Source organism: Micromys minutus (assembly GCF_963924665.1).
Source record: "Micromys minutus genome assembly, chromosome: 1".
Lineage (NCBI taxonomy): Eukaryota > Metazoa > Chordata > Mammalia > Rodentia > Muridae > Micromys > Micromys minutus.
The window spans coordinates 80,733,179-80,750,269 of record NC_137969.1 but is presented as its reverse complement, the minus strand read 5'-3'; the positions used below and the strand labels follow the sequence as shown (position 1 = coordinate 80,750,269).

At 40.8% G+C, this 17,091-nt stretch overlaps 1 protein-coding gene across 3 annotated transcripts in view; it reads right to left on the bottom strand.

Annotated features, from left to right (window-relative positions):
- Positions 1-17,091, bottom strand: part of RABGAP1L (RAB GTPase activating protein 1 like) — a gene marked incomplete at its 5' end in the record, with an annotated part of 560,236 nt that overhangs the window by 8,261 nt on the left and 534,884 nt on the right. For all 3 annotated transcript variants that reach the window (XM_080920559.1, XM_080920561.1, XM_080920562.1), the window contains 4 exons: positions 155-226; positions 2,923-3,006; positions 4,828-4,932; positions 13,786-13,896. In XM_080920559.1, the coding sequence (XP_080776685.1) occupies positions 155-226; positions 2,923-3,006; positions 4,828-4,932; positions 13,786-13,896 (372 nt within the window). The remainder of the gene's footprint in view (positions 1-154; positions 227-2,922; positions 3,007-4,827; positions 4,933-13,785; positions 13,897-17,091) is intronic.

Here is a 17,091-nt window from a genome sequence, read left to right as displayed (position 1 = left end):
TTTACAGAAGCATACATATCAGGAAAGGCATACCTGGGGCAGGAAAGTGGACTGAGACTCTCCCTAGTGTCTGAGTGTACTACACAAAACGTGGAGAGGGGTCTCAAAGATGGTCTTGGAAGAAATGACATCACAGAGGTAGCCTGCTTCTTACCTTTACTGCTTCTAGCTCCTCCTTGCTGGCTGCTTGTTGTTTCTCCAGCCTGGTACTTAACTGAGAACATATCTAAAGACAGAGAAGAAAATGAATGGCGATTTAACTGTTTATCAACTCACAAAGCACACTAGCCTGTCTGATCCTAGGAGATGTTTTGCAAATGAGCAGCACTGCAAATAGTCATTTGTGTAACAAGAAGACCTCTGAGCTCCATGTGTGAAGCATAACTTAATCAGGAGAGACCTATAGCATAGGAATGGGTTCTGCTGGCACTAGCTTTCTGTGGCCAGCAATAATGTATCAGAGTCTCCCTGCGGAACTACCTATTAAATCTCTATTGAGAATTTACTTCATACAGGGTATTATACTAGGAATTCAGTGAAAAGAATTCTGAACTAGCAACAATTCCCACTGGGCTATAGAATATCTCTTTTTAGTTATAAAAGTTTCCCTATGTATCGTAGTGAATAAAATGCTTCAGTTCACTTCATGACTCAACAGTGCGATGCCACAGTAATTAAAGGAACACAACAGGTGTACAGGGTGGAGAACTGAACAGCACCTGGTCAGTAGGAAGCACATATCTAATAAAAAATCTATCTGATGACTGATTCTGAAATATGGTGTTGGCAAGTACTGAGAACAAGTCAAAAGAAATGCTTTCTGGGGCGAAAATATTTTTTAAAAATAGAATGTTCAAATTTGTTGTCTGAAATAAGAATCTTTTCTTTTACAAAAATGAATGAAAATAAAATTTAAAACATATGAAACAAAATAGAAACATGAATGAAAAGGAAGAGATGTCAAATTTCAAAGTATACAGTGGACTCCTACATGTACAACCTATCTAGATTTGTTTATTTTATGTATGAGCACATTTGTCTGAGTGCATGTGTATACACCACGTGTGTGCCTGGTGTCCACAGAACTCACAAGGAAGCACTAGATCCCATAGACTAGAGTCACAAATGGCTGTGAGCCACAATGTGTGCACTGGCAGATGAACCCAGGTCTTTTGTAAGAGCAACAGGTATTTCTAACTGATGAGCCATCTCTCTAGCCCCTCCAAAAAAAAAAAAAAAAAAAAAAAAAAAAAAAAAAAAATTAAGACTTCTAGTTTATATATATATATATATATATATATAAAATTAAGCTGGAGAGATGTTTAGTGTATAATAGAAACTGCTGAGCAAGTATCGGGGACCTAAGTTCAGAGCCCATGTTTAAAGCCTAGCTCTTTCTGAACTCTGATTGGCTGGTTCAACTCAGCTCCAAGGTGACTGATTGAACCTGCCTCCTCCTCTGCCTCTCTTGAACAAATTGCTCTGCTTGACCTCACACTAATTTTAGCAATCTGTTCTAATCTTTTGGCTCCTCCTATCTTCATTTGTGTCTCTTCAATCTGTCTCTGTGAAACTCTCCCTTTAAAACTGCCTCCTACTGTCCTTTCTCTCTCTGCACTGCTCTCTTAAGTAGCTTCCCTTTCCTTTGTCTTCTGAGAGTTGGGCAGATCCTAATCTGTCAAATCTTTCTGTGATTCACCACTTTGTCTGCCACTCAATTAGAGATCATTTTCAAACATGGGCACATCCTTCTACAAACTATACCTTCACTGTTAGGGATTAAAGGTGTGTGCTAAGGGCTGAGCAATACCAAAACTAAAAACATTTTTTTCCAATAAGTAATACAATCTTGGTGTCCACAGTGTAATCAAATATTCTGCAATAGTTCCTTATGTCTATGTACATCCCTCATTCTAAGAGAAGCTAGAGGGTGGTGTGAACATGAGCATTTGTAATATTAGCACTAGAGAGCTGGCAGAAAAATTAAGAGTTTCTGGCACCTTAAAACAAAAGAATAATTGAAAAAAAAACTACAAACACATTTTCTAGAGGAGAAAAATTAAACTAATTCATTTTATGATTCCTGGGCAGTATCACACAAGCTTTACCACCAGAAAACATTAAATAAACACACCGCTATCACAAAAAGTGGAAGACAGCTCTGAAACCTTATTTTGAATACACACTCCATGAAGAGGAGGAATATTTACACACACACACACACACACACACACACACACACACACACAATGTATGTATGTACATATATCTGTACATATGCATACTTATGTAAATATGTGTATACTTTATGAACATAAATAACTATTCCACTCAAAGTCGTCTTAGGATGAAGGGTCCTTGCCATGTCTAGCTACCAACAAGAAGGACATGAAGATACAGAAGGACCTGGAGTGAAGGCTTTCCAGGGCCACCCTGCTGATGGAGCTAGGAACACCTTCAGGTACAGACAGCTCTCTATTAAAGAAGCATTCTAAAGTCCACATCAATTTTTGGCCAGTACTGGTTTGTGGTGGGCAAGTCCACATAACCAGCCTTGGGGACCATGAGAGCTGATCAAAACATATTCCCCTAGCCACTGCCCATTTAATATAGTTTCTAATCTTTGCAAAGAGGCAAATATTACCAGTGTGCCCTACTAGGAAAGCATCTCAATGGGACTGTTTCCTATCCCATAGAAGCTACACAACACTAAAAAAAGCCAACAGTTTGTGCTGCTCAGCTAAGCGCCTTGAGTCACCAGCCAGCAAATCCAACCACTACTGCTTATTCCAGAATAGAGAGTAAATAAGGCACTGATCTCCATAAATCTAGGAATCTTTCTCTGGAAACAACAAACAAAATACTTTAAGTAAAAGTAATTGCTTTTACAGAAAAAACTAAAATCCCCCAGTGGCACATTACCTGTTTATACTCAGCAATGATAGCCGTCGTCTTCTTTATTTCATATTCTGCTTTTTCTAGCTGTTTCCTGAAGACTTCTTTTAGCTAAAAAAATATCAGAACAGTCAAACTTTGTGTTTTGTTGTGATTTTTAAATTTCCTGTATTTGTATGTGAATATGTATGCATGTGTGCCAGCAAAGGTCAGAGGATGGTGTTGGATTCCCTAGACCTAGGGTTGCAGCTGGATGTGAGTCACCCTTGGATGCTGGGAACTCTGGTCCTCTGCAAGAGTAGCAAATGTTCTTAGCTGCTGAGCCATGTCTCTAGATCTTCAGTCAAAATGCTAATCAATTTCCATAAATATCTACCGTCAAGTCTTCTTGATCATCATAGTTTAAAGCCTACCCCTTATAAAGATGAAGAGGGCTTTCTGTTCTATAAAGTGGGAGACATACAGGGCCCTATAATAAAAGTGCTTCTGCTTTCCAGGTACCTGATAAATGTATTGCTGAGTGTCAGTTCAGAGCTGGCGTTATTGTAAGTCTACAACAAAACGCTAGAGTGATACTATGTTTTAAGTGTGCTACTCTTAATGCTATACTTTGGTCTTCTGTCTACAGTCCCCATGACCACTGCTATTGCAGGGTAAAAGGCTTTAGGGTCAGGAAGGAATGAAAGATATCTTGAGCAGAACTGGAGGTTCAAGGAGCCAGACAAAAGAAGAGTAGCACAGTACAGGGTATTTGTTTCAGTCAGTGAAATGCTAAACTACAAATATTATATTTGCAGCTACAGTATTGTTTTGCCAGCATCTATAAAATTCTAGGTTAGAGGAAGGTTAGGTGATGAAAGGTACAGGTACTAGGGTTCTGCTAAGTTGTTGGCCCCCCAGGAATGTAAGCAAATAACCCAGCTCTGGTTAGTCTTTCAATATATACACAGAATAAAAAGATGAATTATTAGGGCTAAAGAGATGCTCAGTGGTTAAAAGCATAATGTTCTTGTAGAGAACTTAGGTTTAGTTCCTAGCAATCAGGTTAGGAGGCTCACAACTGTTTGTAACTCCACCTCTAAGGGATCCAACACCCTCTGGCCTTCGTTTACACACACATACATGACATACACCCACAAAGACACACACACATACATAAAGATAAAACAATCTTTTTTAAAAACCCAAAAGATGAATTCTTCCTATTCATAATTTGAGATGCTGACATGAAGAATTTATCTTTTTAACACATTTCAATGGGGAAAAAATCACAGAACTTTTCTTCATAGACCTTGGGAGGTGCTAATGACACACCTCCATGTGTAACTTCACTGACACTTTTCTCTGGCTGTTTGGATGAAGGCCTTTGAAATTCTTGAGAATAACTCCAGTTTATATTTAGCATTACTGAATTTTCCTCAGAAGGAAACTCACTCATGATTTCAGAGGACTTCTCCCTCTGCAAGTCAGTTATGTCCTAAGCAGGGGATGTCATCTCCAGCACTGCAGTGTGACTCAGGAAACAAGCTACAGATGGAGGCCACAGCTCCTGTCAGTGTCAGGAAGAAACTGCTGTAGGCCTCCAGTTCTGCAACATTCATGACTACTTCAAAGGACATCATGATCTTGAATCTCTGACAGAAAACTTCCAGATTCATCAAGGCTCTTAGACCACAATTCAAAGCACTACATCTAGAAAAAGTTCAACATTCCTGCTAGATATCTCAGTGAAGGCAAACTCCTGAAAGATGTTTAAAAGCCAGAATTACCACTTCACATTCCCCTTGGTTTGGGGGAGATCAGTTTTCACGTTCATTCATTCATTCATTCATTCATTCATTCATTCATTCATTCATTCATTCATACACTCACAACATTAACCAAATTCATGTCTTTGTATTGACACACAGAAAAGTCTGCCTGGGCCTTTACCTGGGCAGTCTCCTCCTCTTGCTTCCTCTTCTCTTCCTCAGTCTCCACCAGCCTCTGCTTGGTAAAGAGCAGCTCCTTATTCAACACATCAGCCTTGTCTTCTGCCTGCAATTGAGAAAACATGACAGCTGTAAAGAAGGGGATGGAATCCACGTGCTTGTTTTCTCCAGTCTCACAAATGATTATTTCAGGCCATCCTACTCTCCTTCAGCTGACCTTCAAAGTGGCTTTCTTTCTCCAGCCAATTTTATGCAGCCATTTGGTTCACATTCGTCCTAATCTTTACAAAACAATAATGTATAGCTAATAACACTGAGGTTTGGGGAGATTTGGGGTTAAATACCTAACATAACAAGCATGATTTAGATTTGAATGATACTGACGTTTGTGTTCTTCCTAAACACTTCTGGCACATTTTTTACATGTCCCAAGAGCACATCCTCTGAGTAGATGGGCCTGTTGAGTAGGGAGAGTCATTCTAACAGAAGCCTCAGTTAGAAGCCCATGGGAAGGACCCAGAGAAGACAAGTATACAGACTAGTCCATGGACAATATTTAGGCAGGAAAATTTGAAAGCCAGCTGGGGTACACTGGTCCACACAGACACTCATATACATCTGTGAACAAAGTAAGAAAAAATTAAGACTTTATGTTGAGATGCTATGAAAAGCTAAAGCTTGTACCAAAAATCCAAGCAGCCAATACTGTGCTTCTAGAAGATACAGGAGGAGCTCAAAGAGAGTACCTTCTTGTGAACTTGAATACAAAATCAAAATTAACTAAAATTCCCCTGTGCATACTTAATGTAGCTTGTCTTGTCCGTTTTGTGCTCTGAGGTCCTAGCTTAACTCTTTGGTTCCAGCCAGACATTCACATCACAGTGAACAAACCATCCTCCCTCCCTCCCATCTAAACTGCCTCTGCTGTTAGTCTTTCCCATTACATTTCACAGCACTGTGGTAAGTTGTTTGGGGGACTTACATGTCTTTTCCCCATGCTTTAAACACCACAAGAATCACATTTCCTTTGCTTTTAACTGTGTCCTCAGCACCACCTGTTGCATTAAATCATTAAAAAGGGAAAAGCACTGCACCTGCTACTCTCTGGCCCCAGCGGTCTCACCTGCTAACCCCATGTGTCAACCACCCATCTCATGGCTCTCCTGCTGTGGACTCTGCTCACATTCCCAGCATCTGCCCCCTGTGGTTATAGTCACAAATCTCAGTAACCTGGTAAAATCAAACTCTAGAGTCTACTGTAATTTATCAATCAGATTTATATCAGTAAATTCTTACTCCATAAAACATCCACACAATAAACTCAGAGCCAAATGATATTGATATAAACTGCCCACCTAGATAAGACAAATTGTCTTGTAATTATCCATCCCTTATATGATATTTATAGCTACCTGTGGCTATTTAAAGCCACATGGATCTGGGTCGTCCTTCTCTTCCTCTTATCTTCCTTCTTTCTCCTGCTCTGTACTCTCTGTTCCATCTCTAAATTTCTCAGCCCACCTTTCTTTTTCACTGCCCAACTATAGGCTTTGCCTTATTTTGTGCCTGCCCTCACCTGCATATAGATGGCAACCTACACACCACAGCCACCCTGGGGACAGGAGTAATCTCTTAAGTGGCTGGTGGATGAATGGATGTACTGGGAAGCAGACTGCTTTCATTGGAGGTGGCAGAAGGCCACAGGATGGGTTTATCAGAGAAGACCCTGAGGCAGAGGAGAGGCAGCTATTTGAAGAAACCATCCTTAGTTGAAAGTAGTCAAGCATTATCCAAAGTAATCATGCATGTAAGCCAGGTGGCTTCTGTTTGTGTTTTACCATCTTTTCCACATGTCTAGATGGCTAGGCCAACTGTCTGCTGGGAACTGGCAGAGCATTGCAACCCAGCTTCTCATTCTCCCTGCCTTCCAGCTCCTGCTGCCCCATTTTTAGTGACAAGAACTATCTCTAGAGCATCCAGGACTATTTGGTATTTAAAGTGAAAAAGTTCCTTAGGCATCCTAAAGATTCAGGACAGTGGGATTGGGAGTAGTGTTGGGGCCTCACAAAACAGTATGTGTGTCTGCAAGACTCTCAGTTCAATCTATCACCACATAAATGGGACTTGGGGGAGCATGCCAGCCCTCCCAGCACTCAGCAGGTGGTAGCAGGAAGAGAGACTAAATTTTATTCTGATGCATTCAGTCTCCGGTGGGAGGGCAGCAATGACTAGCTTGGTAGGTAAAGACACTGGTCACCAAGCCTGGGAACTCAAGCTCCATTTTGGGAACTCACTTCTACATGATCGTGTGAAACATGCACACTCTCTTGAACAACAGAAACCAGTGAATAATATAAAGAAGATTTTAAACATTAGGGGAAAGGTCAGAAGAGCAGATGGGCATGATAAAATTAGAGGTGAACCCTAAAATCCTGTTCGTAAAAACTGTTTGTCCAGTAGTCATGAACTGTGAGAATCTCAGAGAACTCAGGAGCTCACAACTAAATCTCAAGAGCTGCTATCCAGATGACTGAGATGACTTACCAAGCAAGACACACCCTCCTCAAAGTCCCTGATGCATGGTCACAGCACGGTATACGAGAAGAACCAACTATGCCCAAGTTCTTAAACACTAATCGTATATGCCTCCCTTTGGATTCACTTCTACCTGAGAATAATGAGTCCTGCCAATAAAAATATGATAGCAACAGTTTCTTTTTGTCACAATGCAGCACATTTTACAATTTAAAAGAGTACAATTCCAAAAGATCTGAAGTCTTCAAGAGAGATAACTTAGCCTTTAGTCAACTTAGATACTATTCTATGAATACCATGGTATTGCTATGCAGACTTCAGTGGGAAACTTCTTGATTGACTCTTGTAGCATATCCAGCCATTTTCTGGTTTTGGAAACTATAACTAACAGAAGACCTTCTTTGCAAAATATTTATGCTGAAGACCTTATTATTTTTATGTATATGTTTTTTACTGAATAGTCATTGTAAGGCTGATAGGAAGCCTTACATAATCTATGGATAAAGTGTCCAACTTATACAGAGCTCGTAAACTCTACATGTGAAGAGTTCCACAGTCTAAGAGAGTTTATTCCCAGGGTCTCCTCTATGTTCAACAGTGAAGTAGAAGCCACTCTCCTGCCCAACAAAATAGGGCCAGGTCTTGAATGACCGAACTCCTTCTGTAAAAATAGGTTTCTGCAGCTGGGCAGTAGTGATGCATGCCTTTAAACCCAGTACTGGGGGCTGGGGTATAGTGTGGAGGCAGGCAGAGTTCGAGGCCAGCCTGGTCTACAGAGTGAGTTCCAGGACAGCCAAGGCTACTCAGAGAAACTCTGTCTGGAAAAAACAAAATCAAAACCAACCAACCAACCAAACAAACAAACAAGAGAGGTTTCTGGATTTTTATACAGTCATTGATTCTATATTTTGTTCAAGCAGGCATTGTCTATAATGCTCAACAAGCATAGTATTAAACAGATTTACTCAAATTCTACCTTTGAACCCAAATCATAAAACCTTCAACATACAAAGAGATAAAAATGGATCAACTTTCATTCTTCTGCATGCTGACTGCCAGTTGAACCAGCATCATCTCCATTGTTGGTGGGATTGCAGGCTGGTATAACCACTCTGGAAATCAGTCTGGCAGTTCCTCAGAAAACTGGACATAGTACTACCTGAGGACCCAGATATTCCACTCTTGAGCATATACCCAAAAGATGTTCCAACATATAACAAGGATGCATGTTTCACTATGTTCATAGCAGCCTTATTTATAATAGCCAAAAGCTAGAAAGAACCCAGATGTCCTTCAACAGATGAATGGATACAGAAAGTATGGTACAATGGAGTACTACTCAGCTACTAGAAACAATGATTTCATGAAATTCCTAGGCAAATGGAACCAGAAGCATTCATCCTGAGTGAGGTAACACAGTCACAAAAGAACACACATTGTATGCACTCACTGATAAGTGGATACTAGCCCAAAAAGCTCAGAATACCCAAGAAACAATTCACAGACCTTATGAAGCCCAAAAAGAAGGAAGGCCAGAATGTGGATGCCTCAGTCCTTCTTTGAAGGGAGAACAAAACACTCAAGGGAGGTAATACAGGGACAAATAGAGAAGCAGGGATTGAAGAAAATATCATTCAGAGACTGCTTTACCTGAGAATCTACCCCATATGCAGTCACCAAACTCAAGCACTATTGCTGATGCCAATAAGTGCTTACTGGCAGGAGCTGGATATGGATGCCCCACAGAGGCTCTGCCAGAGCCATACTGATACAGCTGAGTATGCTTGCAGCTAACCATCAGACTGAAAGTAGGAACCCCAATGAAGGAGATAGAGAAAGGTATGAAGGAGCTGAATGGGTTTGAAAGGGAAGAACAACATTATCAACCAACCAAACCCTCTAGAGCTTCCAGAGACTAAAACACCAACCAATGAGCACACACAGAGAGGCCCATGGCTCCATTTGCATATATAGCAGAGGATGGCATTGTCTGGCATCAAAAGGAGAAGAGGCCTTTGATCCAGTGAAGGCATGTTTTCCCAGAGTAGGGGAATGCCAGGGTGCTGAGGTCAGAGTGGGTGGTTGGGAGAGGGAGTACCTTTATGAAAGTAAGGGGAGGATGGGAGAATGGGAGTGTGAGGAAAGAGAATGGGAATGGGGGAAAGAGGATAACATTTGAAATGTAAATACAGAGAATATTAAAAAAAAAAAAAAACCTTCATCATAATCTGATAGTCTGAACTGAACATCATCAAATCTTCAGTCATAATGCTTACTGCTATCTGAAGTTCAGATCATAGTTGGCTTCCATGACATAAATTCAAGACAGAACTAGGACAATACCTGCTTAATCACACAGCTACCAGCAGCCCTATCAAAGGAGTGAGTGAACAGGGATAAGATCTTACAAATGATTTCTGATGGAACCCATCCAGCCAATTGTTTGATTTAGAACAAAACAAAGCAATGTACCTCTGGCCTATAGTCAGAAGGAGCTCAAACATATCCTCCACAGGAAAATACTAACTTTATCTTTTCTCTTACTCCTTGAGATCAGGGAAGGGTAGAGAGGGCAAAGAAACATTGAAATGAAGATGTTTCTTTGATCATTTCTGATTGCTGAGGGTCCTTCTCTAATAACAAGTCTAAGGGTGAGTCATGAGAAGTGTCCTCTGTCCAAGAGAAAAGTTGAAGTGCCTTTGCTGCCTAGGGCATTCAGGATGCCTGCACTACAGCAACAGGATGAGGGATTATTTATGCCTTGTCAATCTTGCTATACCTCCTTGGCACTTACTTTACATACAGCCTCACAGCTTGGTGTTTGTTAATGTATGTTGTTGACTAAAGGAATGGATTCTGACAAACTGAAAGCAAAGGTCTTGGGCAAACATGAGGAGCAGGCAAAGCCAGTCTGTTAACTCCCAGGCTGATGCACTTCCTGGAAGACCAGCAAGCCAAAGGCTGTGTGATAAGGAAAAAATCTCCTGTAGAGGCAGAAACTGAGAAATCAGAAGTTAGGAGGTATGTATGAAATAACAGCTTTTATTCTTTCTTCTGTATTAGCTACAAATAAATTTCTAGGATATCATTTTTTTTAAGGCAGAGGGAGGCATAGAGACAGCAAACAGGAGGGAAATAAATACAGTGTGTATGTATGTGAGAGAGAGAGAGAGAGAGAGAGAGAGAGAGAGAGAGAGAGAGAGAGAGAGGGAGAGAGAGAGAGAGAGAGAGAGAGAGAGAGAGAGAGACGTATGGACGCCAAATATTAACTAATGCTTGTGTCTTCCTCAGACCTTACCAGTTTGGCTAGGACAAATGCCTAAGAGATTCCACTGACCTGCCTGTCTTCTTTCCCCCAGTGCTGGGTTCAGACATACTATCATCCTTGGCCTTTGCAATATGTACTGGGGATTTGAACTCAGGTTCTCATGCTTACATAGCAAATACTATAAATATGGAGCCATCTCCCCTGCCCCTAGAATCCTTTCTAAAGGAATGGATATAGTATCCACATTAAGTACAGAAATACTCAATAATCAGTTTCTTTCCAAAAAACTCATAAGAGCAATCATTTCAGACTGATCCACTAAAAGGATTCTCTTGCAGGTAAGAAGACTGTTGAAGTAATATTCCTTTGTTTATAAAGTCATGTGTTCTTATATAGAATGCATACTGTTTTTCTAGCCTCATTATCTAAAATATTATTCCAAAACTGTATTTTACAGAAATATTATCTGTTGTTTTAAAAACAAAAATTCCAGCCATTCAATTTTACTAATGAAGATGCAGGAGCCAGATACTGGGGTGAAAACCTGCTCACTCAAAGAAACAGAGAAAGCACCCCTGACCTTCCTACTCCACAAATGTCCCAGAAGGAAAAAGCCCTTTCTCCTTCTCCCTGCTACCTTAACTACCCTTCAACTCAGAGACTCTCACTTCTCTCTCCTGGGTTTTCTTATGGTCACTCCCTCTCAAATGGTTGCTTGCTCTGCCTCTTGACCTTATAGTTGACTTTATTTAGCTCTTGTGATAAAGGTATGTGCTAGGGATGAGCCACACTAAAAACTTACTTGCTTATACGTTCTCTGGGCTTAATACAAAAGACCACATAGCGTTCATTCTCTTCTTAGCTCATCTCACTGTATCCGAGATAAGCACAAACCTTCAACTGTTTTTTCACTCAGTTAATCTTTTTAAACAATTAATAAGGAATAAATGATCAAAATGGTAGCATCGGGGCACACACACTTGGAAAGCGAGTATGGACCTTCCATGTAGCCCTGCTTTCCTGAGACTAGGCTGAACTAGCCCTGACTGAATGGGAACCTTCCTCAGTGCCCGCTCTTTGTCACATGCTTCTTTTGTGACTTCTATCGACTTTCACTGGGCCAGGATGAATAGAATTTACAGTGGAAAGGGACAAAATGGGCTCCTTTTTCTACGCCTAGTCCCTGTGCTCCAAGCAGTCTGATTTGGGTTTTTGTTTGTTTTCACTTTCAAAGTCAATTTAGGGGTTGGGAATGTGGTTCTGTGGTAAGGTAATTGCCTAGCACACCTGAGTTCTGGAGTTCAATCTCTAGCCCTGTCAGGAAAAAAACAAAACAAAACAAAACAAAACAAAACAAAATAAAACAGATTTAATCCTGGTTCCCACAGCTTCATCCTGCCCTGTTATTCTTATTTTCCATGGTATTTAGGTCTTATCTCCCACTTAAAAACTTTTGAGTTGGGGTTGGAGAGACCTGTATTTAGGAGGACATACTGCTTTTGCAGAGGTCCAACTCCCTCCTTTGGCCTCTTCAAATATCAGGCACAGTCTTACAAACACAGTAAAGAAATTAAAAACTTAGAGCTACATAATTAGCTGTTTAAGTTGGGAAATTAAAAGGTTGTAGCAGAGACCATTTTAGGCCATCCTTCGATTTTAAGAGGATGACAGTATTAATGAATTTGCATTTAAATCCTTTAAACATCTAGTCAGCACACAAGCAACAATCATAAGTCTCTGAGACTTATCTCAGGCTTTCTGACCTTGGCCTATCTATAATGAACATTTTCACTTTAGGGAGCAGACAGAAGTGGAAGTTTAAAACTGTACATGACCTCTTCCACCTTAGCACTATGAAAATTCTTGCAAAAGCAAGTCAAGAGACTATAAGGAACAAGGGAAGCCAAACAAGCAAAGGGTTTTCTGGAGACAGCTACCAGATACTGAGTACACACAACTAGTCTTAGGTTATTAGAGCTGTCATAAAATACAGTGACCAAATAAAGTTTAGGCGGGGAAAGGGTTTACTTCAGCTTACACTTTCAGGTAGTGGTCCAGCACTGAGTAAAGTCAGGTCAGTAGCTATTAGGAAAGTGCTACTATGTTCTGACTTGCTAAGCCTACTTTCTTATATGACTCAGGACCACCTGCCCAGGGGTGGTAAAATCCACAATGAGCTGTACCTGCCCCACCCCCACCCCCACATCCATCAAGAAAATGTGAGATGGGCTTGGACCCAGCCAATCTGTGGTGGGCACTTTCTTACTTGAGGTCCCATCTTCCTAAATGACTCTGGCTTATGTCAAACTGACACAAAACTAGCCAGCACAGAGTGAGTTCCGACATTAGCCCTAGGAGGTAGATAGTTTTTATACCTATTGGCTGGTAAAGAGCTGCCTAGGTTATAGCAAACAGTAAGGCTTATACCAAGGCAATCTGGCTTTAGCATTGGTCAAGAGTGCCTTCTGTTTTCTTCCATGTTTTATTTAATGAGATAGGCTCTTAGGTAGCTCAGGGTAACCTTGAGGCTCAACTCCCAGTCTTCCTGCCTCAGCCTCTCCATGGCTAGGATTAAAGCTGTATACCAACACGTCTGGTCCTACCCTTAATCTATGGTCTTTATACACAGTTCTACCTGTCACAGACGAGAACTATGACTGTAACAAAAAGATGCCTTAGAATGTCAAAGTGGCATTAGCATGCTCTTGCTGACTAATATTTTTAGGTAATTATGCTGGCAGCTCTTGCTGTAGGAAAAGTACTGACAGGGAATTTTAAAAAATATGTCACACAAGTTGTTTGGAACTGATCCAAACCTTTCTCTAAGACTTGCATTTTCTACTCTGTAATTAGCACAAGCTGTCCCCACCCACCTGCCACCACCCAGCCATCTATCCAGAAACAGAGAAAGCACAGGGGAAGTGTGGTCTGCCTTCAACTCCAGCATTTCAAAGGAAGAGGCAGGTAGATATCTGGGACTTCTAGGTCAGCTTTACATAGGGAGTTCCAGGACAGCCAGAACTATACAGAGAGACCTCCGCTCAACAAAACAAAACAAAACAAATAAAACAAGACAGAAGAACAGAGCTAGCACCTTGGTCCTCACCTGAAGACGCTGTTGTGGTACCATTTCTATAAAGTGAAGGACAAACTTACCTGATCCAAGTCATTCCGCAGAGCAATTTTGCTTGTCACTAGTTCATGGGCAAGGTCATCATTTTCTTGTTCCAACCTCATGCTGGCCTCCTGTAATCTTCGGTTCTCCCTCTGAAGAAAAAGAGCAAGATCCAGAAGTCTGCATTAGTGCCCGCAGGTAGGGGTAGAAACTGGCAGGGAAAAACAAGCAACAGCAACAAGTGAACTCTCAAAGGTGTAGAGGGGCAGGCACAGTGGCACAGGAAGCAGCTGCTGTCTGGGAAACAACAGTGAGTTTAGCGAGCGGTGCAGATGCAATTCTCTACCAGTGAAGCTTGACAAACATCCCCTAGACCCCCCAGACAGAACTTCGTTAGGTAAGACGCGCCACAAAAAGCAGAATTTCCAGATGTGCTTCCAGTTATGGGAGGTTTTCACACAGACCTAGAACACAGACACGAACAATTCTTGTTTGAAACATGCACAGTTTGACCTCTAGAGAACGGTCTAGAAGACTCAGCAGAGATGATGCTGTAATTTTTTTAAAAAATTGTTTCTCCAAGATGAGGGACCAAATTAATTGAAGCTGTTTAAAAACACTAAACATGAAATCAAATTATATAGGGTTCAAAAAAGAAGACAAGTGAGTTTGTGATTCTGCTACCAGCTGATCATTTTGATCTTTCTTTAAGATAGATTTACTTTTGTAAGTATGTGTTTGTGTGACTGAGAGCAATGAGCCCTGAAATGCATTTTCTAAATGTTTATCTGTTTTCTTCAAACTTCAGTTTAAAAGATTCTGGATAAAATAGAATACTGTCCCCCTCACCCCAAACTCTGAACTCTCAAGAAAAAATGTAAAGTTAAGAATGAATCAAATGGCTAATTCTTATGAAGCAAGATACCTCTTTTACTAGCCATTGTGAACGAGTATGTGTGCCTACTTTCAGGGCAGTGGTTTAGTGTTTTCTGCTGCTACTGTTAATTGCAGGAGACTCAGAAGGGGGCTGACAGGAGGAGCTTCAGTGTAACAAAATCTATTTTGTGACAGTGTTTTCTAAAAGGGTGGTAAACCCAGGCAAAGCACTGGTAAACCACACAAGACAAATATATTCTCTGGAAGATGGTGGTGTGTCAGTGCATATAGGAGATGGGGTTTAATTTTATCTGCTGCAGACCAGCCTGGTGTTAGTTTCACAGACAGAGAAAGACATCTCTAACAACCCACTGTCATCTCCATTTCTGAAGAAAGTCTATAAAAAAGACCTAAGAGCAAGGCCTGCTCCTTTCACGGAGCCGGAGGACCCATAAGCAGGAAAGATAGAGAAGTTAAAGGGAGCCCTGCAGTCTGACTCTGTCTTTTCTTTTGGGAAAAATGGACTGAGAAAGTTGAGGGATATAAAAAACTTGTTGCAAAACAGATTTACTAATAAGCAAAAGATAAAATTCTAAATTACCCAAATACTTTAAAGAAAATTCATGACAGAATCCCATATATTAATACATATTAGAGAGAATTTTCTAATACTAGCTAGAAAATCCCATTTTATAACAATATGAACAACAGATACTAGCTGTAGGCAGTGGGTTAGATTTGATATTATTTTTCTCTTCTTGAAATGTTCTCAGGTTTTCCACAATGAATATAATATACTTACAATAGGATTTTAAAAACTTTTGTTAGACCCCTTCAATTCAGAACTTCAATTCTACTAAAGGGATAAAACACTAAAATGTATAGAAGTAAAAAGAGAAAGTAAGTAAGAAGGAAGGAAAGAAAAAAAGATTTAAGTTTACTTTTAAACAAGGTCATTTTCTACACAAACCACACTGGGCATTTTCTAGTGACCAGCACACATTACACCTGAGAAAAACCTTTGCCCATGTGTTCCTGGAAAGACAGTGCTCCTGGATCAGTGGGGCAACTTGCATTTGTTAAAAGTCTACGTTCTCACAGCTCTAACCTCCCAGTGAAGTACTTGGGTAATATATAGAAACAAAGCCTTCTGAGGCTGAACCTTTGCTGACGAAACCCAATTTCCTCCAGGGACTGGAGAGTTATCACTTGTGAGATATCTATTACTTCTCCATAGAAACAGTTTATGTGCTTGCAGAAAACTTAGATTTTTAAAAAACACATTTTAGAAACTTCTTCAATCAATGACCTCTCTGCCAGGAAACAACAGTAAGCCAGCACGATTTCAACATTACATATTTTGCAAGGCAGACTGCTGGGGTGGGGAAGAGATTCTTCTCATTTCTTGATAAATCATTCCAAGAGGCCAAGATAAGGCTCCTCCGTCACCTTGTTCCTGGGTTACTGCTTCTATTGAGTCTGCACTCACAAAATTCGAAGCTATAAAATGCTTCCTCAACTATGATTTACAGTATATTAAAATGCTACCAGTTTTTCAGGTTCCTGCTACTGTGTGTAGAACTGAGTTAACCCACAGGTAATCATATGATGTTCATGGGAAAGTTACTATTCAAGTATTTAAAAGGAATACCAAGGAGCAAGTTCACTCTAGATTAGAAGCACGGCTCAGATGGATTATGAATTACAGAAGCAAACTGTGAGTGAGCACAGCTGAAATTCTGACAGGAAACTTCTCATTACTGATGAAACTTGAACCTTTATCACAGACACACAGCCGAAGGAGTAAGAACTAGGAGGACGGTAAAGGAGTATCTCAGTCCCTAACGAGCAGACTGGCCATGAGGCATGCCTACTGGCTTTTGCTTTAGCAAGCAGCTCCAGTTTGGTGTCTGCAAAGCAAGCAGTGGAAAGTGTCAGATGCCTGCTCTGCACTCATAGACAGGGAAGGGGGGAAGCAAGCTATGGGGTCAAAAATGCAGTATCATCCTCCAGTACAGTAATCCTGAATAATGAGGTGTCCTATGAGACTCTGCTGCTGAGGCCAAGATCTCCTGTGTTCAACTTGCCCAAAGATCAAAACACATTACCATGCTTAGCTGTCTTCTCCAGTCTTTCCTGGGGAGCCAAAACTATTTTCAGAACTGACCACTTTGAAAAGAAAGCTTTTCTTCACATAACACTGGGGGACAAAGTTGTGTTTGGTAGGCTTGCTTCATTTCAAACCAAGCTTCTGCCTGAGGGAGAGACTATGAAGACAGCTGAATGACTTTAGCCAGTGGAGCTTCCCACACGACGGATGTTAGTGAAGGCAGATGTGCCAGCATCTCAGAGCCTGGAAACAAATCAGGCAGATGGCTCCTCTTAGCTTCCAAAAAGGATTATGGGAGGCACGAGTTACATCACACTTCTGAAACCTGCTCCATCTCTCACAGCTGATACCTTTTGAACAA